At 37.0% G+C, this 23,872-nt stretch overlaps 1 protein-coding gene across 3 annotated transcripts in view; it reads right to left on the bottom strand.

The window, feature by feature from the left end:
• Window positions 1–23,872, bottom strand: part of CPED1 (cadherin like and PC-esterase domain containing 1) — a 141,787-nt gene that overhangs the window by 16,576 nt on the left and 101,339 nt on the right. For 2 of the 3 annotated variants that reach the window (XM_056511213.1, XM_056511223.1), the window contains exons 17-18: window positions 8,561–8,678; window positions 2,012–2,148 (exon numbers count right to left, since the gene is read on the bottom strand). In XM_056511213.1, the coding sequence (XP_056367188.1) occupies window positions 2,012–2,148; window positions 8,561–8,678 (255 nt within the window). Of the gene's footprint in view, window positions 1–1,500; window positions 1,579–2,011; window positions 2,149–8,560; window positions 8,679–23,872 lie in introns of those variants that run through there. The other variant, XM_056511232.1, reaches the window with a different exon arrangement.

The following is a 23,872-nucleotide window of genomic DNA, read 5'->3' as shown; positions in this document are numbered from 1 at the left end:
TCTGTAGTACTTAGAGACAAGGTATATAATAAATCAAAACTAAAATCATGATTGAGAATAGATAAATATTTATAGATGGTTATGAAAATCTCTTTTAAAATAAACACGTATTTGTTCAAAAGAATTATATCTTCTTACCACTCAGTAGTGCTTTCATAAAAGGTCCAGATTACTTAAATCTGTATAACACAGATAAAAGTATTTTCCAGTGACCAAATGAAAAAAAATCTTTTTCTACTGTATCGCCTGGGCAGTGTAAAGTAATTCCAAAGCTTGACTTATCAAAGGCAGAATCAGGATCTTATCAGCCAAGAAGGGAACTATTTTTATTCATCTGACTTTGGTAGGAAGAAAGCCTCTCTTAGTTCTTAAGTTATGTTGATATAAAGCAGTTGATCCAGGCTCTACATTTATTTATTTGATAAAAGAAGTAAAAATGATATTGCAAAATTTCAGACAAAACTAAAATCGCTACAAAGTTATGACAAAAAGAACGTCTGAGAGAAAGAGAAAGGAAAAATATACCAAAAGGGGAACATGCTTTAGAGTGATGACTTTAAAATAATAAAGCAATTCAATATATGTCTGTGTAAAGGCAACAGAGGTAATTCAGCAGATTTCTACAGAGCAGCAAAGGTTATCAGACAGTGTCAGGAGACTTTTGTAAGATGCACAATGGGAAACAAGTGCTATTAGTTACAGAGATTTTTCTCAAGGTGTTAATGTAGCTCACTTAGGATCTGGCTGTCATCTGACACTGGAATAGATCAATAACCTTAGAGAGTTAGAACACAATGGAATTTGAATTAAGAAATTCAGCTTCACAGACACTCATTTCATTACTTGATTTAAATAGACCCTTTACAAATGCTGTCCTGTTTTTGACACTGATGAATATGAGCAGTCCAGATTTGGGATGTGGAAATGCCAGCAAATACTCTCAGCTATACCCTGGCAATCCACTTCCATAGTGGCTTATTGCTTCTCTGCTGTCCTTCAATTGCCTGACCAAAGGGTGGTTGCTTGTCAAAGCAGCCTGACATCCATGGAAATTAAAGACCAAAGCAAAGCAATCTAATTCTTGAATAGTTTTTTCTTGTGGTCAATCCAGAAGAGCTTCTATTTTTTTTCTACAGGAGGAGCAAATCAAGCTTCTCTGTCATAAAAAGCAATATTATTTTAAAAATATATTCTAGGAGTAACCTGCAGCTCTATAGTAACAGAGAAAACCACAGGCAGAAATAAAGAAAAATGGCAATAAAGTACTTTATAAAGTGCAGGGCAAGAAATTTATCAGAAACTAAGGAGAAAATGTTAACTGAAAGACTAATATTTTTGTATTTGTCTATATAGAAATGCTCTTGGATTTTATCAAAATGCCTCTTTTAGTAACTATTTTCTTACCTAGACAATACACTTTAAAGAGCTTTATAACAATTAATTACTTACTTTCTGGATACTTGTATCCTCAGTAAGGTACCTGAGCCTCAGATCAGAGCTCTCTCTCAACAGTATAACAGTCATAGCATGCTTATTAAGGAGACCTTGTGTTTCCAAGCAATCACTTTAGAAGCTTCACTAAAAGAAAAGAATGTGCAAGAAGACTTGGTAAGATTAGTGTGCACAAGCAATGCCATGCATTAGGTATGGAGCAGAAGAAAACCAATTTGCACATGAGACAAAACTGTGACAACAATGCAAATCCATCCTCCATTTGCTATCCTTGTGTACTCACTGCAGGTCTGACTGGTAATCACATACACCACAGGTCTTGAAACTGCAGTGGTGTGACCTAAGATGCTCTGTGAAACAGCAGCAGGCAACTGTGTCTGCACATGAGGCTAAATTATGGACAAAGGTTGGTTTGCATCCCAGTGAACTTTTTACCCAAATATTTCTCTAGTTAGAAAGAGATTTTTGTCACATATCAATCTTAAAAATATCTGAAAGCTACAGGACCCTACATAGCCAGGAGAAAAGGAATGAGTTAAAATGTAAAGCCTGTACATACCCTTCTGCCCTCCACGCAGCGCTGGAGCTCGGGCTTGGCCAGCACAGAGTGTCGGCAGCCGTGGGGCTGCCAGGTTATTTCCCTCCAGTCACAGGTCCTGTTGTCAGAGCAGCTGAGGCAAGGGACAATCCATTGCCCTGGAAAACAGCAATGAATATCAGCACCTCCTCTGAGTGTCTTACGACACAGGAAACAAGGTATTTTTGAGTATTTTGCATATGTATGAATAAAAAACCTCATAAGGGATTTTCCCCTAAATTAAATGCCTCCAACCCTTTGAAGAGACTGTTTCCTTTCACTGTGTTATGCTCTTTTCATTTAGCTAGGTTGGGAGTTTTCTCCTTTCCCTGAAAGAGCTGTGAATGCTCAAATTTGACAGCTGTTTGTGGGTTCATTTCTCAGTCCATGTTGCCTTTCTTGTAGCAGCTTGTCCTTTCTCAATAGAAGGGATATGAGAAAGATGAAATGGGTGAGAAGTTTGAATGCAAAAAGAAAATATTCACATTCAGACATGTTTGAAGATTAACTCTCATCTACAATGAAACATCTAAAGATTGGGTGCATGGTTGAGAGCAATTGATATAAAAATGAAGCAAGATTAAGACTTTACTTCCAAAACACTTAATTCTCTTTTAATTTGTGAGAAATCAGAGGACTGTCCCAGACTACACAAATTTCAGAAGATGACAGTAAGGTGAAATGAATAACATATGTGATTTATTATAGCCTGATCTTATTTACAAAAATTATTTTGAAGATTTGGAGCACAAAGTGGCATTACTAAAAATCAGTGGGTTATGTAATCCCTTATCTAATGTTAAATGGTTTTGTTATTTTGATTTTCTAAAACTATTCTTTCCAAAATCCTACTGGAAGCTTGAGTGATTTAATTTCTGAAGGAAGACAGAAAACTTTTGAGCTGCCTTTGTATTCAAATGAACAAAAGAAACACTTTTTCTAGCTCTTATAAGTCCACAGTGCTGACACTATCTCCCAGTGCATGTAACTGCCAGCAAAATCTACTCTTGCTCTTATTAAAGGCATTGCACAAAGAAGAGTGCACAGGCCTAAGGACCTTGTGTCAATGCTATTGGGCTTTTCTACCACAGATGGGTTTCTCACCACAGCCCAGAAAACAGCCCCAAAGTCAGATGCTTGGAGACCAGACCTGGAGATCAGGTCTGTCCCCACCACTGCTACCAGGCAGCAGCTCAGCAGCCAGCTGTGTCTGATGGATTGCTGCTGCACAGGAAGCCACAGCACAAACCCCAAGGCTGCTTATTGACATTTCACCTGGCCAGGGACTGAGGGGGAGGCTGAGCAAAGAAACCCTGAAGGATCCCAGCAGCCTTGGGAGAGTCAGCTGCTACCTCAGGAGCAAGGGAATTTCCAGGGAGGCAGCCTGTGCTTGCACTTAGGCAAAAGTCCAAGTGACTGTGTTTTGGTAAGCAGCAGGGTGAGTCATCTTAGCAGATAAAGAAGTCCTTCTAAATAAAATCATCAAGAATTTTTTTTTTTGCATGGGAGCCCACATGGGTACATCTAAGGGACAAACACATCCCACAGTGCCACAACCATGCAATACCAGTTTCTGTGTACCCTGCACAGCTGTCCCTATTTCTGCCCTGTGCAGAACACACCCACACCACCCTCAGGTGCACCTGGTGACTTGGAGAAAATGGTAGCAGAGTGAACCTAAACCCTGCACACTGGCTTTGAGCACACTGGCTCAGTGAGCATAACCCAGGCTCCCCTGTTCCCGTGGGCACGGGTGCCTCGTGGAGGCTGTGCTGGGCAAGTTCACAGCTGGGCAGAGGAAGGAGGGAAGGAGGAACCACGGTGGGAGGGTGCAAGCAGGAAGATAGAGATACTCCATGCTTCTTGCTCACAGGAGTTTCTGCATTTTCTGCTTCTTAATCATGCAGCTGTTAGGGGAAATATTCCCCACTCTGTTGAGGACCACTTTAAAGTTCAAAATTCATTAGGACAGGAAAGTAGCATGCTTGTAACCTGGTGATTTTTGTGTGAAAAGAGAGATCTGAACTTTTCTCCCAAAGACAGATTCTATGTAGAGTTTGTACCAAAGGATTAAACTGAATTTGTATCTGAAGTTACAAAATGGATACTCAGGTTCTGGAGCAGCAAGTTCTCTTCCAAATGAATACCCTCCTCAGCTGGGACACCAGAGGCTGAATTTAGACAATTTCTCATACTGTAACCTCCCAGTGCTGGCTGTTGTGAATCCCTCACTCATGCTGACCCTCCCTTTGAGGTCCCTTGTTCCAGGCTGTGGTCTCCTGGCCACCACTGGGGCCAGGAATACTTTGACCCTCCAAGATTTCTGTTGCCACTTGTGGATCTTGCTGTTGGCTCCCACTTTGCAATCCATGACAAAATGGTCATTCCCAGCTTCACAGCAGTCTCATGAGGAGATTGAAAAGTGCTAGGTCTCCAATAACCCACCAATAGGTACCATACAAATGCCTTTTACTTCTTTGCACCTTTTTGAGTAATAGTGCAGGGACAGAATGATTGGTTGGTTGGTTTGAAGTCTGGACTGAGACTCTGCACTACTCTAGTGGTCTTAATAAATGATCTGAGAGATGTTTCAGGCAGTGACTTATATTTTAAAATTATATGAAAACTCAGTATTTTTTTCCTGATGTTGTAATTTTTCTTTTAACCCAAACATATAAAAGTTTTGGCAATGTCTAAAACATATGAGATCCCTCATTTTATGGAATTTTCTTTTAAACATCCCATACTTTTATGAGCTGATTTGATTTAAGGTAATAAACTAGAAAAGTAGAACTATATAAAATAAATATTGAGGAGCCAAAATATCTGAACAATAAAAATTTAAACTTTGGCAACTGAAAGCGATAACTAACTTTGAAAAGCTTATTTTAAATAGTTTGGTTTATGTTCAATAGCTCCCTAGGTATATTAACAAAAAAAATAGATCAATTTTTGGCGTATGCTAAAGGTTAGTGGCAAATGTAAAAAGATCTGAGAACATGGATATATGGAGATAAATTCCTATTTTTAGGAAGCACTAGCATTTATTGCTAACAGAATAATGCCTGGTTTTATACTTACATAGACTCTTTTATGATGCATGTAAATTTATGCATTTTATATCAAACTATTATGAGCTTTTCCTGTTGCAATTTCCCAACAGTTGGTCAATGCATTCTTAATCTTCAAAAACAGGATTGTGTTAAAATATAAAATTAATCCCATAAAACAGAAGACAACAGCAAAAAATTGCAAAAAATATTAGTTTGGAAATTAGGCTTATATTCTATAGCAATTCTAAGTTGCTCTTTCCTTACTTATATAATTTAGCAGCACATAACTAAGCACCATTTAAATCAGGCAGCATTTTGTGGTGCTTCATGCAAAAGCATTAACATTGGCTCTTCCAGGCAAGGGCAAGTTTATCAACAATTAAGTGAATGAGAGCAAGAGACACACACTGTTAGTTTCTTCACAAATTAAAAACTGGCACAACCAAACTTTTATGAAAACCTGTAAGTAGGAGATTCCCACAGGAAGAGTGAAAGCTGGATTTTTGGCTCATTAGTTATCAGTTGTGTACATAAATCTTCTGCTTAAGATACAGATTAAACATTGCCAGTACTCCCTAAAAATATTCTCATAAAATGGCATGAAAGAAATATACCTTCGAACTAACTAGTCAGGACTGTTTACTTTCCATTAAAAAAAATATCAGCCAAAAATTGAAAGTTTTAAGCAATAACAGCTGTACACTGGATAGCTTTGCTTTTTCTTCCAGTCTCTTCTTTTTTTTTTATCCTTTACATTGTCATAGACACAATTAAACATATTTTGCTTTCAAATTTAAAATCAAGGCTTTTCTATAGTGCCAAACAATCATCCATATAAAGAGAAAATGCTATTCTAGCTTGATAATACAAAATCGAAATATTTACTCTACACTGAGGCTAATTTGATTTATGACTAGTTTGCTATTATATTTGGTGTTTATTTGATACCCTAAGGTCTTTAAAAATATTTTTCTCTGTGAATAGGCTGTGGAAATACTTTTGGTTTTGTTCTAGCTGTATTTATGAAAAATCAAACGAACAACTATTTTTAAAATGACATTATTTGCTACAGAATAAATAACCTTAGGCCTGTGGACTTATTTCCAAACTGAAATTTAGTCCTTGTAACCAAATGACACATTCATTTTGTTGGACATCAATTTATGTCTCTGCTGGACCCAAATCCAGACAGCTGTTGCATGCAGAGAGAGATCACAAAGAATTATTTTAAACTGGATACTGTTGTAGGAAGAATGGAAAGTGAGATATAATTAAAACATATGCATCACAGCAACAGAAAATTATAAGTGAATCTGTGATATCTTACACACCAGATTTTGGTGTTCCTACAAACCACACAGACTGCAGGAACCTGATTCACCTGCAGGAATTTAGCACAAGTTGGGTTCTCATGGTCTCTTTCAGTTCTCTCTCTCTCTCTTTCCCTCTGAGAAGCTAAGCACATGGTTAATTTGCTTTCTGCTGTATTATCTGTAATGCAACAATATTCAACAAAGCTAATTTTGATATGACAGACTGGTTCAAACTGGATGTGAATCAAACAACTTCTGAAAGAAAAAGGTTTTTTTGGTAGAAAAATCGTAATTTTATTCCATGATGTAAACATGAAGGAAAGAAACTTCCTCTGTTGTATATTCCAATTTGAATTTATTGATTATAAGAGGGACAGAGAGAGCGAGAAATTGTGTAAATTAAGTGTTTATTTGGTAAGGTGTTGAGCTTCCTCTAAAGATTAGTGCCATGGTGATTAGAAGAGGAGGAAATAACTTCTGTCTTTGGTTGGACTCTGAATTACTGTCTCTGCTCTACATCAAAGGATTAGAAATGAGTCATGAAATCCTGGTTGTGCTGAACTATAAAGCAGCCTTCTAAATTTTACCATTAATGTCAGAAGTAAGGTTATATATTTATCTCTGCTGCTTTCCCTCTGTACAAGGCACAAGGACAGTGAATGACACCTACTTACTTCTGCAGAATTACTGAGTTGTCTTCTGAGGGGAAATGACATTGCTTGGCTTCTCTGAAAATTTAACTTATTTAAGAAATATTACTACTTTAGCAGGGAATTTACCATTTGCCTTTCTTCATTGCCAGGATTGGTATATCATTTGGCTGCTACAAATTTGGAATGATTTTCCACACAAAGCCATGCTTTAGTGTTCCAGCTGGAAGCTGAGACACACATTAAAACTATACAGACACTTGTTGCCAGATACTGCAAACCCCTGTTCTAGGCTCATTAGACACATTTTGGCAATATTCCCTATAAGCACAAATTATTCTTCCCTGTTTAATATACTTGTCCTTTGAGTATACATCTCCTGAAGGTTGTTTGAACTTTGTGTATATTATTCACAATAAGGCTGTAAAATATACTACATTCATCATACATTACTTAGCTAAATTCAGTATCCAGAAGGAGCATGTTATTTATCAGAAAGAGTTTGTCTGCCTGACAAAGGATTCAGTGGATTTGGTTTGGGCTTTCTAGTTTTGATCTTTATGTCCTGATATTGTTGCATAGAATGATACACAACTTGTGTGGTTAAAATACTCTGCTAGTAACAGCAGTGTCTCATTTGTGCATTTCCTCCATATAAGACAAATTTATTGTTTGCCTCTGTTTCACATGAAGTGACGCATTCAGGCAGTTCCCACATTCCTGTTACTTTTTATTGATTTTTCAACCAGTTTGTGCAAATTTACTGCTGTGAGAGGCTGCTCCTGTTTATGGCAAGATAAAGAAAACAGTTGTGTCAGTAGACCATAGAGGACTATTGGTTTATTCTTCATTTCTCTAATAAAGAATGGAACAAAATTACTTACTGTCTAATACAGCAACTTAAACATGAACAGCAGCTTAAATATAAACAAGACCCCATACCTGAGTAGTTAGAGTACACTTGAATAAATCTTCATGAAACTGTGACTTTCACATGAGTACCTCCTTGGCAAAATCTGAATTCTCACTAAACCAAAGGCATGTCTTGATTGCATTGGTTATCATATAATGTTTGATTTGTCCATCTTGTGCTTTAGGGCATTAATACACCTAAAATTAAAAACTAGTTTTGTGTTCCTAATATAGCAGTGGAGATATTAAATTCAAATGGTTCGAAGTGTCTAAAGTTAATTTTTATTGTGAGTACAAAATCCCTTCTGTGTAAGATAAAGCATTTTTATTTTAAGTGGTTTTTGATGGAATATTTCAATGCATTTTAAAGACTACATGACAATAACACATGCAATGGTGGATCACTGATTAGAAAATTATTAAACAAAAAATTCTCACATAAACAAATTAATCTGATTTTAAAAATCAGTTACAAGTGATTAGTTCAATTTATTGTGCATAGGTTAGTGCATGTCTGTAGCAAAGAGGTAATACTGTTTCTAATTTGTCTTTGATGAGGTGCATGAGTTAATTTTCAGAAAAAATGGGGGATAAAGTACAAACCTTTTGTGTCTCCAGCTTCACAGGTCTTAAGGCTTGTCTGTGAAATTGCTGAGAGGTATTCATGAGAGAGAGGCTGCAAGCCACAGGACTCTTCTGGGCGAATTTTGGAACCACAGTCCTGAATTAAAATAGAATATGTGAAAATGACAACACTGTGTCCAACCACACCACCCTGAAATCCTCTTTAAGAGTAAAAAAGTTATTTGGGGTGGTTCCATGATTTGTTCGTCCTTAGCTCTTCAATATATAGTTTAATATGAAATTTAGAGTCCTTTTTCCATGCAAAGGTTTTGCAATAAATTATCCCAATCCACAGTAAACATACAAGATACTACATTTGCTAAAGAGATGAGAAAATGTATTAAGGCAAACATACATACATTTCATGTAACATCATGTGGTCTCTACATATTGTATAATCTCTATCTATTTGCCCTTAGGAATTTTGTATGCCTATTTGTGACCTATCCCATGTGACTACATGGGATCTATCTCTGTGATGAAATGCCCCAAATTAGCTTCAGGAGATACAAGTGCTTAAAGGAAAAATAATTCTATTTTCTAAAATGGTACTAAAATAATTTCACAACTGTTATACATTCACTGTTGCCATTAAATTATGCTATATCTATGATGCTGTGCCTAAATTGCACCAATGAGCAAAAGACAATTAAGTCCTAATAGAATCCAGGTGCTGACAGTTAGTAAAATCTGTGCCACTGATATGGAGAGCTATATGAACACATCTTGGAATTTTGTAAATACTGGTGGTTCTTGATTATGCAATCAAAAAGGCAAAATGAAATAGTTGTCTCACAATTATTCTGATCTTATTAAAATCCATGGTGTTGAAAAAAAATTAAAAATAAATCTTCCCAGTGACTTCAAAGGTTTACAGTAATATCTGTATATAAATAAGCAACAAAATAGTGGTTATGTGTGGGTTGTCCTGTTCTCTGCTTAATCTCTCTACCTAGGGAAGGCTGTTATGACAAAATGAATGGGACAATATCTTCTAATATTAAACTGTGTTTTGGAGTCTCTGGGTCTGGATATGCTGTACAGCTATTTGACAGTATAATTTTAATTAACATTAACATCAGAAAGTTTCTATCTTACAGTAAAAATTTGCACAGGACTTCACAAGAGAGCCCCAAATTCCTGAATATGCTGCCATTTCCCTCAACACAGTGCCATAAAATAACTGGGATTTTGTCATTCATTCTGCCCGGAGAATGTGTTTAAGCAAACAAAATTTTATTTTAATCACATTTTTTGGGCAATAACATTAGCAACAATTTTATGTGGCTTGTTTTTTGCTAATTACAATCAACATGTAGTGAACTGTGTAACTGATTGCCTTGGACTTTGTTGTGTTTTCAAAGTGCTTGCATTTCATTTGTAATTCACATCTAAACTGTCATGAGAGATTCTGAATCCATAAACAAGACTTAGCTGTTTCATTTTTACCTTTGTACCGATCCTTTACCATCATTGACATATTTAATATAATATGCAAAATGAATCTATTGCAGCTACAGATTTACTGCAGCTCCACAAATGTATGGCACACTGAAGGTTTTTCTAAATGAATGTATATATTCTGTTGTTTTCTTCAGGTGCTGTGGTGACATAACATCCTTTTTGCCTTGCCCAAAGATGAAACAACTTGTGATCTTAAGTATGTTTACAAAAGATCACTCATGGCAAAGATGAGAGCCAGACATGTAAACTTAAATCATAGTTGTTGCACTGTGTCTGTTCTTCCTGCAAACCTTCATTTTTAGAAGGGACATGTAACAAAGCCCTTGTAATTTTGATTAGAATCAAAAGAAAAATTCCCTTGCATTATGTACTTTAGTACACATTTAGGATTAACTACAAGATCAGTGTGGCTTTTAGCTAGTAAACTTTCTTTTATCTTTACGGAAGATTTCCTGGACACTAACAAATAAAAGAGGAACAAAGCTTTTTCTTTACATCTACATAGGCTTTAATCAACATCAGTTGATACTTAGTGAAAATTTCTGGAGTCCATCTACTATGTGAAATGACAATTTTCTTGACTCTTTCAGATCACACTGTAGCGAACCTGATTCTACATAATGTTTTAGTCTTCCAGAGAGGAAACAGATTTTCAAGCCTGTTACTGAGTTTTCTCAATTATTACCTTCAAAATATTTGGGGCTATTAGTTCATGATTTCATTTATTTATAGTCTGGATGCCTAATTTAATAAGAATTTTGTTCGTTTAGTTCACCTCTCAACAACCACACTGTATTTCTTCTCAGTTATATACTTATGCATATACGTATATATACATAGTTTTACTCAGGCATGCATAAATAGTAAAAAAAATCATAACCAGTTTTAAAATTTCATAGGTGAATACAGAGAGAGAGATTGAACAAAGCATCATGAAGCTGACCTACACTTATGCAGCTGATGTCACGGGATGAATGTTGTACAGCAAAGACCATTGTAAATGCAGTCATGTCTCAGATTAAGGAATCTAACTTTCCTATTAATGTATTTTTAGTTGCTGTGGTACCTTTTTCACCACCTCCACCTTAATGAAAAATTATTTACTCTGAAAATGCAGCAAAAGGAAAGAAGGTAAGAAGCCCTTGATTTTCCTGGGAGAAGTCATACCAATAAGGAAAAAAATGTCCATCTGTGCTCATCTTAACAGTTGGTGCTCTAGCAGCGACAGAGAACTGTAACAAAAATAAAGTTACTTTTAACAACTACACCTGCTGCTACCTATCAGCTCAAGAAGGCGTTTTTAAATAGAAAGGAAGGATTTTCAGTATTTTTATCGAATAATCCAACTCTGTTCATTCACAGCTGTGGCTAAAACTATGATTTTTGATGGAAGTAGACTTATGTTAATGAATTGAATGCTTTGGAAACTCCCACCCAGGATGCCTATATACAGGCTCTACAGTCAGCTACCCAGTAAAAGTCCTTCCTGTATTTTTATGAAGACCTCTAACAATCAATAGGAGTGGTGGGCTCAATGCTGGAAAACAGGCAATTTCTGCTTCAGTACTCATTTCTGAAATTGTACCTAGCCCAAATCACTGAAGACCTCCCCTACCAGTCTAATAAAGGATCGATGTTTTAAACTAAATATCAAGAGAAATACAACTAAGATCACAGGAATTACTTTTAGTGTTGCATGCAACCAACATGTAGCCAAAATCCTGCATCTTTTTGACATCCAGAACCCGTGCATGGCTGAGAACTAGTGGATGAGAGAAACTCCACTGAGTGCTCTTGGTACAGAAGGTGTGAGATCTCTCCACCTGTCAGTTCTGACCCTGTGGTCTCTTGGCCAGCATTGCCCATCAGCCTGGGAGGTTACCCAGCCATCTCCTCCAGGCACTGCAGCCCTGCCTCCCCTCATGGTGCTGTCTTACTCCTTTTGACTGCACTTTAGACATGACAGAATAAAGCCTCATGCAAAAGAGCTAACTTAGAATACTTTTCTGTTGGTCTTTGTAGGCTCACTGACTGAACTTTATTTGATCTGGTTCTATTTAAGATGACCTGAGTTTCTAATGTAATCCTTTAATGTTTCTTTAGTCCATCTTTTTCTACTATTTTACACATAACTAAAACTGCATGAAAAGCGATTAAAAATTATGTTATGCAAGGGCTTCTAATAAAATTAGTCTAAGAGTGAGCTCATGAAATAGTGAAACTGTATCTTATTGCTAGGGAATAGGAAAATTGTGAGCAGATGGATTAGCTCCACTCTATCAACTTTCTTAATATGGCAGGAATAAATGAGCAGTTGGCATATTGACCTCTATTCAACTGTCTCCCTCTGTCCAGCTGCATTATTCAGTGATAGATGAACCTTTAAGATCCAGAGGTTCAGGCCAGTTCAGTTTAACACCCAAATTTACTAGATTGAGCTGAAACTTTGTGTGCAAAATAAATCTAGAGACCTATCATAAAGAGAGGCATTTTCCCAAGAAACTTCAGTTTGCTACTGCTGTCAGATGGGAAACAATGACTATTATTAGCCATCCAGCACTGTCTTAGACGTAGGTAAAGACATTGTCTACATCAAAAGACAGGCAAAGCCATTAAACAGACAATAGGATCAATGGGATGAACCAATGGAGTAATGTGTCCTTGTGCTGCAGCTGTTTTAAAACAAAGAAACTGTATTTCATATCCCCACAGCATTCTTTGAGGAATCTATTAAGTTCTATCTGCAAATATGGGATAATAGTTCCCCAATGACCCCAAAGACTGTAACAAGTAACAAATTAAAAGACTATGAGATGTTCAGTTCCCCACAGATTTGGTAGGGGCCATAAAAACACTTTAGAAAAGGAGTCTGGGCACTTTTCTACTTTTCTAGGTGGAAAAATGCTGCACACAGATATCAGTAGGAGATTGGGAATGATAGAAAAAGCTGAGATACTGATCATGCTGTCAGGGCATCAGAGAACACTTTGATGGATAAAGTACAGCCATCAGTCTAAATTGCTTTTATATTCTTAATTGTGCTATTTATGTTGTTAGTATAATTAATATTACTGTTTTTAATAGAAGCATACCCTAAATTGCTTGATTTTTCTCAATCACAAATTTCTGCATACAGAATTTCTTGGAGAATAATGTCACATGCTTTAACCAATGACTGAAGGTTGTCATAACTACAAAGTACCTTTACCAACTGCAAAAGAAATTTTGAAAATCCCAGTAGATGCCTCTCCACAAAGACTTAAAGCACTTACTGTTTATATGATGCTACAGCAGATGCAGTGTCTTTCTCTGCACTCAGAATGCTAACCTCACAGAAAGCTATGAAACTGTTTCAAGAAAATATTGCAACTTTCATACCACTAGTTTAGTATCTTTTTTGTGCAATATAAAAGAATCTTTTTAATCTATGAAGTATTTTGATTCATTTCCATTTTATATGCACGACATCAGTTACACCCCATCTGCCTTCCTGCTCCCAAACAGTTCAAAGTGCTGCATTTGAGAGCCACAGAACAAAAATATTCACATGAGACTTAAAAAGTATGATTCTTAATCTAGCAAATTAATTTGCTTGTGAATTATCATTCTGAACAGCTCAGAGATCCAGCAGAATCAGTTGAACTAAGACAACTGAATGTGGAATCCAACTCCATTAAGAACAGAATATTATAAAAAATTTTGGAAAAAGTTTCAAAATGTACCTAATTATAATTAGAGAGATTTGGAGTTTTTTTCAGTATTTGTAGTCAACATCTGCAAGGATTTTTCAAGTGTTTCTTAGCAAACAAGCTTTCCTCATGAAGGTAATATTTTTTCCCAAGCAAGAACAGTGATGATTTCCAGCTTGTATGCTTTATAAACAAAGTACACAAAGCAAGAAAGAAGAGGAATTAAAAGAATTTAGTATCTCCTCCTCCCTAAAAAGGAAGATAAAACAGGAACAAGAAATCACAAATAAAGAGAGGCATTTTGCTATTTATGTTCTGGTGTTTTTTATTTTAAAAAGTGATATGGTTATGTTGATCTGGTGACTTTTAGAGCTGCATCAATTTTTGACTCCTATTTTGTCCTCTTCTCTACATTGATCTTTCTAAGTGCAAGCTCTGAGTGTGAACTGACTTGAATTTTGGCAAGTCCACTATCTGAAAATGGGGAATAGCGTGAGAAAACCATGTGCTTTGACAGTGTAAAAAGTAAATGCTTTAAGTGATAACCAAAGGAATTATTATGTATTTATGGTTCTCTCAACAGAGTGCTGATGTGACCCTCACTTTTTTCCCTGGTAATTAGGTAAAAAATGTTCTATACTAGCTGGGAAATCCCATAGCCTTGTGGCTTTTCATAAGGAGCATTCATTTGTACCCTCCCATGCTCTGGGTATATGGTGTTCACAGATCACACTGCAGAGAGGTCTATACTCTAAGCCTCCTATGTGCAAAAAGCACTGGAGCTCTAGCCTTTGATTTTAGGCTAAGACCTTTATATCACAGCCATGATAAACATAGCAGAGCTTCTCAGACTGAAAAAATATCACTACAATCAGAAAGTATGAAAAGGGATGAGAAAGAATGAGTTGAAAAGCATTACCGTTCCTTCATGATTTCTTAAATTGAAATACTCTGACAATGAATTCAATGCATTGAAAAAACATTTCCAGGACTTGGTCCAGTGAGGTATACATCTGCCAACACTACTTTTGAAGCTCCTTTTCACAGTAAGCAAGGCTTGCAGATATGAGCTCAGTTTTTCAGAATGTACTGTAATGAAAGTACTTCTTTCTCATTTCTAGCATAAAATCCTTTAGATGGTGAATTATATTTATTAACTTTTTATTTAGGGATTGAGGCATAATAAAGTTAGGATTCAAAGGAGATATTTGATAACTCTGCCTCTTATTTTCTGTATCTTGGAGCTCCATTCAATATCCATCCTTGTAATGTATCATCTCAAAACCCTCATTCAGTTACCCCACTCCTCCTAAGTGTCTAATTTTCTTGGATTGAGCATAGGCAAAGCTGCCCACAGCTCAGAGAGATATGCAAGTCAGCCCCTTCAGCACTAACAGTTTAAAAATCCATTTGCAACAATGCTTGATCTAATAGGTGTTCTCAGGACATGTCACTGGGAGTGTGCAGTGTATAAAACATTGATTGGCATTTCCCTGGTAGAACATTTCTCTCGATGTAGAAAACAGTTTAAAGTCTCCCTTTGAAATGACCGGCAGCAGAGATTTCAGTTCAAGCTCCCAATGTTTTCCTTCGAGTCAGGGGAATACAGAATATTCTGGTCAGTTCTGTCTCAGGCTCTCCCAAGGAAGCTGGTTGCATTTTCTTTGTACACATAATTAATGTACATAATTAAATGTTGACTTAAAAAAAGCCTTGTACCTACTCTGTCCATAGACTAGGTGTGTGTATAAGGAACATAGGCTGAAACTGGATGGAGGGAGCACCACTAGGCCCCTGATAACTGTTGTGTGAGAAAGGACTGACTGAAGTAGGTACTTAGATTCCTGAGAGATCACATGGCAATTCAAAGTGGAGGACAGGTTTTCCTGTAACCTAAGACTGGATGTATAACTCCCACAGAAAGGTAAATCCAAGACACTTTCCTTTCCATATTACTGCCTGTGGGGGAATATATCTGAATCCCTAATCACTGTGCTGGCATGGAGAGAATCTTCTAAAGATTTACAAAGTGAATTCTTCTATTTCAGGTTTAACAAAGGATTGTACCCAAACACTTTGTGTGTGGGTGTGGGTGTGTGTGTGTTTGTGTGTGTGTGTGTGTGTGTGCTTTCCTCCCCCCAATTATACCTGATGTTCTACTAAAAAAAATATTACATCTTTTTCTGCAAGCTTTACCTCACTAACACTCTCTCCACAGTATATAATGAGCCTAGCTACCCTGCTTGGACATGTTCTGTTTCCCTAGACCCCAGGGTCCCTAAGTCGCTCTCTGTCTCCAACTGATTAACCTGGATCCTCCTTGACATTACCTGGACACCAGAAAAGGGATGTAACATTGATTTTTTTAGCAAAATATTAATCATGAATAGCAAGCCTAGTGACTGCAAGACAGGATGCAAAATAATGGAATTCTGCAAGATCAGTTCAATAGGAGCACGGAATCTGTTTCTTTTGCTTCCTTTATGAGACAAAAAAAAAAAAAAAAAAAAAAAAAAGGATAAAAGGAACATCAGTATTTCCTCTTTTATTCTGATTTTTCTAAACTGAGCTTAAAGGGGCTCAAAGGGCTGAAAAGGTATTAGTGAGCCATGAATAGACTGAAGGTAAGATTTCAGAATTTAATGTAATGTACATAATGTTGGCTTCAGGGAAAATTAATTTTTTTTTTTTTCTTGTTTAAGGAATTACTGCACACAGTTTTATACAGAAATTTTATACAGAAATTCAGCTCTCCACAGTATACTATGTATTGGAATACACATCACAGCCACACATGGTCTGGGGAATGTTGAGAAAGCCAATTATGCAGATTCAGAAACACCTAGTAGAAGACTTCTGAGACTGTTTTTCCAGACAATGCCAAAAAAACCTGTGAGTTCCTGCCTTCCATGTAAAGACAGAGTATTACTTATGCATTGAAGCTTCACTCTAAAGGAACTTACGCTTGTATGTGTGGGCAACAGGAGGAATTTCCCTTTAACATTTACAGTCTGCACTGACACATGCTTGCAGAGCAGCCAGGGGCTTTGATGCTGACTGTCTTCAATAGTGTCCCAGGGAACACACAGGGCCAGATATTCAGAGCAGTTGTGTTGAACACTTTATTCATTTGAGTCAATTCCCAAGAGCCAAACACCCTCCACTTCAGACAATAATATTGCTGATAAAAGGACCTACTCTTGCTCCCCAGTGAGAGTGTTCCAAATGATTTGTCTGCTCAAGCAAGAACTGGAAAATATTACCCAACTATATACAGACAGTCAGAGGGTCACAAGGCAGTGCCATTGGGTCACACTTGAGCCTGGGGACATTTTTCTGAGGAAGGCCATCTCATCCACTACTGCTTCTCATCCAAAAGGTGCCAAGAAGAAAAGAGGCACCTGAAATAGGCATGTGCTCATTGCAATGTCCCCACTCTGGTCAGGGGTGACCCCTACACCTTGAGCTTTCCCAGCAGCTCAGTGGGAGGCACGTCATAGTGCCTGGCAGTCTGCAAGCAGCTGCCTTACCCTTCTGTATTTGGCTCTTTGTAAAGTGACCTTTGATAAAGACCCATCTCTGATAAAGACTCAATCTCTGAGGCTTTTCTGGCCAAAGATCAGACCCTTCTCTTATTAAGGCATTAGGCTGTTTGCTTAAGTGAGTCAAGAGACCTTGAGAAAGTATATTTTTAGATAGAAAGCACTTACACAAATCTTCCTAACTGTAACCAGCAAATACATTATGAAAAATCTATTACTGATATAAAGTTAGAGCATTGTATACAACATAATGTAAGGGCTAAAACTAAGAATGTGTAAATGACACTAGAGAAAGTATCTGTGCAAATGTCTGGGTCACATGGGCAGTGCATGGATAGGTCTCCATCTAACACTATCCATAACTCCAGCTGCAGCTACTTATATTCAGAAAGTGCTGTATAAGCCCATGGTAGTGCACAAAGGATGACTATTACTTTATGTTTCAAAGAGAGTCAGACAATAGGAAGATTTGAGAAGTGATGGGGGTTTTTTCCTCCTTTTTTACTCTTGAGTTAAAAGCATTGGTAAAAATAAAATTACTTGAATTAATTCAACATCATTTGAGACTAAAGTTTCTTGGAAAACTGTCATAACAGTGACTGTATCAAAACAGAAAAGAAAAATACATTTACAGACAGAATCTGGTTATCATTTATGCTTCACTGTGGCTTACCATAAAAAAATGAAGGACTGATTTGACTTTGAAAATCATTATGGATTTCATTCAAAAGAGCCTTTGAGTTAGAATATTTTCATTGATGTCTAATAGCACTAAATTTCACATATTCCCAGATACTCATTTAATATATGCAGCTGAGACACAGGAGTAAGATGGGTAAGTTTGTTTTCCCAGAACACCTAAAATTCTAGCCATGTAATGATTTATTTTCTAAACTATAATGGGTTTGAAATTGACTCTAGTGAATTTACAGCACACTGGCTGCTATAATCACAGAAGTGAATAAAATGGATTTTTACTAACCATGATCTTTTTTTTAAAAGATACTGGTTAAAGGTTTGCCTTCTGGTGCACAGCAGACTGAAAAAGCAGGCTAACAGCTTGATGGCTCACTGAACAGGAGACTGCATGCAGGCAGCTCCCACACATGGACAGAAACAGACTGCATGCAGTTAGTGCCAAATAAGCAGGCTGAAGTTACAATTTCTCATGCTTTCTCCAACAGCCTTCTTGCAGTAATTTATATGTAGTTTTCATTAAGCTAAAGTAATCAAGCAGCCAGTAGTTGAACAAGGTGTCCCTCAAAACCAGCTGCTTCTGAAAACTGAATAATGTGCTAAATTATTGTTTTCATTCTATTGCACAAGGCATAGTAAGTGGTGTTGAGCTGAAGTCTTGCTTTGATACATGTTGAGATCACATTAGCATAGAGATGGGACATAGTGGAAACAGAAAATTAGAAAAAAAAATTAAAAATCAAAATTGAGAGTTGAGGCTCTCTCAACAAGGTATTAAGGCAGTCAATTACATCTTGTTGGACACTGAATTTCCCCTGACCTATGCAAATACTTTGATACAGAAGTTCACTCTCCCTTATAGGAAGGCATCTGGAAAGTTTCTGTGAATTACTTCGGGTCTGGGGAGCAAAGAGGAGGCAGATAATGCAGTCGGCTAGCACAACAAACATAATTGAATCAAAGTGACTCAGGTTGTTTCCATTGAGATGTTAGAAACATGTTAACTACTGTTTTTCTTGTAAGGACAGAGGCTACTTTTGGATCTGGGCAATGTTCCCAGCCCAGGTGAAACTCGCTCACCAAGATTAATCACTTCAAAGAAATAACTCTCTGTAGAGCTAGGGACTTCTCCACCTTTCACAAGTATTTTGAGTCAGCCTGTGAGGTGTTTAGTGTTTAACTTTCTTGTGTCCACTAATAAAATTAATTACTGTAAGTTCAGCTTTCTGGAGATGTAGAACAAGTTTTTCCTACAGCAGAGTTGGCATGGATATATTCACATCCTGTAGCAAACCCTCACATATTATAACTCACATTGTTTTTCTGACTGAAAGAATTATTTGATTACAAGCAACACTCCCTGAGCAGCTCTACAGTAATGGATTGAACATTATCTTATAGTTTCTTTTTTTTTTCTTCACACAGTCTAACTGTGCATCACCCTAGACCTGCCCATACTCTTAGTTTTTAACCATCTATTTTTCATCTTCCTACTCTTCCTCAGTAAGATAATGGTTATTTTGAATAGGAATTTTATGGATAGTGCCTTCCCAGCAGTAAAAAGGCCTTAGAAAAAGCCCGAAAAATCTTGAACCAATCACACAGACCAGATTCTCTCCAGGGCCAGCTGTCTTCAATGTGGTGAGGAACTGCAAGAACTTACTGTGGACACTGAGACTCTGGCCCTGCAGACTAGGCTGTTGCAGAAAGCAAAAATATTTCCAGTTTGAATCGGACTTAGAGGATTTACTATCAAAAAAAAGACTGAGATAATGAAAAGGATCTATTCCAACAACTATTAGATTACAGTGTATTATAACAAAGAATACATTAGGTTCCACTATATACTGTATTCTGTAATCTATATTAAATACATATTCATTTAAGAGAAGTTAAATTAAGTATTAGTGCAAGGATGTTGTCATCTTGTTTTTACTTCATTTTAATTCCTTCCTGCCACATCCTGTTTACAGCCTTTTTATCATCTGACAACAGTAGATATTGTATAAACTTTACAGCCTTTTTTTTTTTTTTGTAAGATTACACAGATGTTGAGTAATTTTGCTGTGCTGATCCTCCCACTAATCTGTTAATAACCCTTTCCTTTATAAAAATGGCAGTTCTGCATGACTGGATCAGAGGAGGATACTTATGGAAAAGTATTGATGTTTGAGAACTTATTGTATTTTTCCAATTATTTTTTCATATTATCAACACGAGAAAGACAATAAGAAATCTTGAGGGAAGGTCAGAAAAGGGAAAGGTGAAAGGTGATTAAACAAACAATTGTTTCCTTAGGATACATGGCTGTCTAGATGTGCCGTTTTTTGGCAATTGAATAGCATTGCTTAAATAATTGTTTTCAACTGCTAAAAAAATATTTGGAAATACTTTGAAATTCCTCTATTTTGCAATATTAAACCTATTATCCTACAGTGTTGAAAGAATAACATAGGAGGAAACAGCACTAGTTTGGCTGCTAGTCTGGAAGCACTGCATTACTATTTTCATACTAAAGAGTGAACTTCAAAGAAAACATGTAGTAGATAAAATCTAGCTTACCATTTTGCACTACAAAATGTCCACACAAAGCCTGACCTAAATAAAACACCACATAGTCATTGTGGGCAAGAAATAAGCTCCTTCCAGGCTAATGAACTTCATCATCTATCATAGTGGGGAACGAAAAGATGCACAGGTCCAAGAAATGACCTCAACGCAGCTATGAAATCCCAGACATGCAGAGGCTCCAAATGGCCTTCACACTGCCAAGTTCAATGGCTTAGGGATGATCCCACTTCCTCCTGGTAAAACAGCACAAATCTCTTCACTGTATCAAAAATGCAAAAGCAAAATGTAAATGAAAGTTGGATTTGGTCTTGGAGATCTTCTCCTACCTTAATGGTTCTATGATTAAATGAGACTTGAAAGTGCTGTAGCACATTTCATGTAAAGCAAAAAAAGCTCTCCTCGGTCCTATTCTGCTTTTCTCACCCTCCAGTAATTGACTGAAGCAGTGAAGTTAGTTCTGAGTTAAAGCCAAACAAAAACTGTGCTATAATTATTTATGAGTGCTGGTGGTCCACTGGCAGTGTGCTGCTCATAACCAGTTTTTACAAGATGTTGGACATTTCCCAAGACATTTTTTCCCTGTCTACTGATTGACTTCAGTGTCAGCTGTTGAGTGCAATTATTTCTAAGGTCCACAAGACTAACAAGTACTTCTCCACAGCACATTCAGCAAGTTACAAAAGTAATTTCTACTGTTACACCATGCTTTGTCTTGAATGTCACAAATTCCAGAAGCTAAAGCAAAGTGAAAGTTCCTTGCATCCTCATGTTTGCACCCTACTAGATACAACTCATATATATGTTTTTTTTCCAACAGAGCAGCTCTTGCAGGTCTGTTTGTCCTTCTTTTCTGAAGTACAAGTTCCTTAATCTGAAGCTTTCCTCATACAGATGTAATGGTAGAAAAAAATTTACTGTCAAATTATGATACACTGTCAGAAAAATGAAGTAGAAGCAAGCTGATCATAGTTTATCATGATTTTATCTGTAATAACTTGCTGCCTGCAACGCCCATGTGTGCAGTATTTAAGGGGTTGTCTGACCACATATTTTTGCTCTACATCTGTCAACTAAGAGTAGAGATCTGTTTGCACAGAACAGCACTCTAGAATACTGTGATCCTTCCACAAGTATTTCTGGTTTACAAAGCAAGAAATGGGTTACCTTGAGGCTCTGGTATGTTCACCTGTATTTTATATGCTAGAGTTGTAACACTCTTTATATTTTATAAATTATATAACATACCCAAAATGTCAAATCATAGAATTTCAAAACAAAAAGGCACTTCTAATCATTAATTTAAGCAAATACATATAGCTTTGAATCTTTCATATAACAATTTGCCACAGTCAAAGAGCACATTTGGTTTGTTTTATCCCCCTCAAACGTGTGCATCTTCTTCCATACAGTTCACAATATCAAAGTGTCACAAAAACATTCCACTTGGAAAGAACCTCAGGAGGTCTCTAATCTAACCTCCTGCCCCATGCAGATTTTATGTCACACCAGGTTGTTCAGATTGCTTTGCTATTCTGGTCTTGAAGACCTCCAAGAATGGAGCCTGCCCAACCTCACTGTGCAGCCTGAATCACAAAAAAAGAAATGTTCCCTTATGTACTCCCAGCCAGAAACTGCCCTGGTCAATTCATGACCATCAGCTTTTATTCAGCTGTGAACCTCTTCCAAAAAGAGCCTGGCTCCCTCTTGCCAGCCTCCTCTTGCACAGGAAAGCTGCCAGGAACTCTGATGGAAACTTTGTGCATTCTGGGTTAAAACAGATCATCTCCCTCAACCTTCCTTCCCAAGGCAACTGCTGCAGGGCAAAAGTGTCCTAAGTGCTTCCTATGGTGCAGCTTGTTATTCACACTTACAGGAAACCTGATGGTGCTGGTTTTCAAGGTAGGAGTGGGCATTCCTCTAGTTTTGTCAGGGAAGGCTGATTAGTAAATATCCTGGAAATTGATATGCCAGACTAAGTCCAGTAGAAAACACAACAGAAACATCTCTGTAATGTATAAGAGCCTAATGGAAATGGCCTCAAGTTGCACTAAGGGAAGTTTAAATTAGGAAAAATTTCTTCACAGAAGGACTTGTCAAACATTGGAGAAGGCTGCCCAGGAAAGAGATAGAGTTACATCCCTGAAGTGTTCAAATAAATGTGTGCATATGGCATTGAAGGGCATGGTTTATTGGTGAACAGTGCTGATGATAGGTTGATGGCTGAACATGATAATCTTAGAGGTCTCTTCCAAATTTAACAATCTGATGATTCTATAATTATCATGAGAAATGCTAAGATGTAGGAGATGCAAATTCAAATCCTTTATGTACTGATTGATATGAGTTGAGTTTCTGGTTTAAGTAAAAAATCTCCAATGAGATAAGAAATTACTAGCTCTAAAGTAGGGGTTCATCTGGCCTGGGAATTCTGCACCACTTTAGGTTTCATATATTTAAAAACACCGAAACACAAAGCAATAAAAATCTTTTTTTCTATGAGAACCAAAATGGAATCTCTAATTTTATCAGCTGCACTATACTTGTTGCAATGGTGTTTTATTTGAATGATTGAGAGATTCTCAAGTTCTCTATTTGTTATTACTACTATTTTAGAATCTACTTAGACATTATGCAGCTTCAACTGAAAAAGGTGCTGTAATTCAGCACCTGGAGTTCACAATTAACTGGTTATCAGTTCTGACAAGATATTTTTAGCAATACAAAGCTCAAAATATGTATTCATTTATATCAGCTTCTGCTTCCATCATAAGGGAAATGGATATAGTTTCCCAGTCACATTTTCTTGCTTTAAGATCACATGATTACAATTCAGCATTCATATTAGTACCTTGCTGGGTTGAGAACAAAATACTCAGCACTTAACAGGAAGAACTGCTTCAGTTGCTGGTTACAAGAACTGGTGTTACAGGCACAAAGCATTCTTTCTGTAGTATCTTTATTGTGAAAGTCCCTTTTCACAGATAGTATGCAGGAAACTCACAGGTCTTTTCTGCATGACAGTTTGCACAAATTATGGAAAAGCAGAGTACAAAGTCAGTGAATGTCTTTATTACCATTATCACCCAAACTATAATTCTGGTTTTAAAAGTGATCCTTATCTTTGAGAAGAGCTCTTTGAGAAGGAGAAGGATAGGGTTGGGTTGCTATTGACTTAAAGAAGAGCTGTTTTCTGTAATGTGATTGTACCTGTTAGGTTCTCCTCACTCCCTGAAGGATTGCTTTTCTCCATTTGCTTTTCTGACTGGACTGAGAGGACTCTGAATAACTAATGCTCCAGCTTAGGCATCTGAGAGAGATGCTCAGATTTA

Source organism: Oenanthe melanoleuca, chromosome 1A, assembly GCF_029582105.1.
Source record: "Oenanthe melanoleuca isolate GR-GAL-2019-014 chromosome 1A, OMel1.0, whole genome shotgun sequence".
Taxonomy (NCBI): domain Eukaryota; kingdom Metazoa; phylum Chordata; class Aves; order Passeriformes; family Muscicapidae; genus Oenanthe; species Oenanthe melanoleuca.
This window is presented reverse-complemented; position numbering and strand designations above follow the sequence as displayed.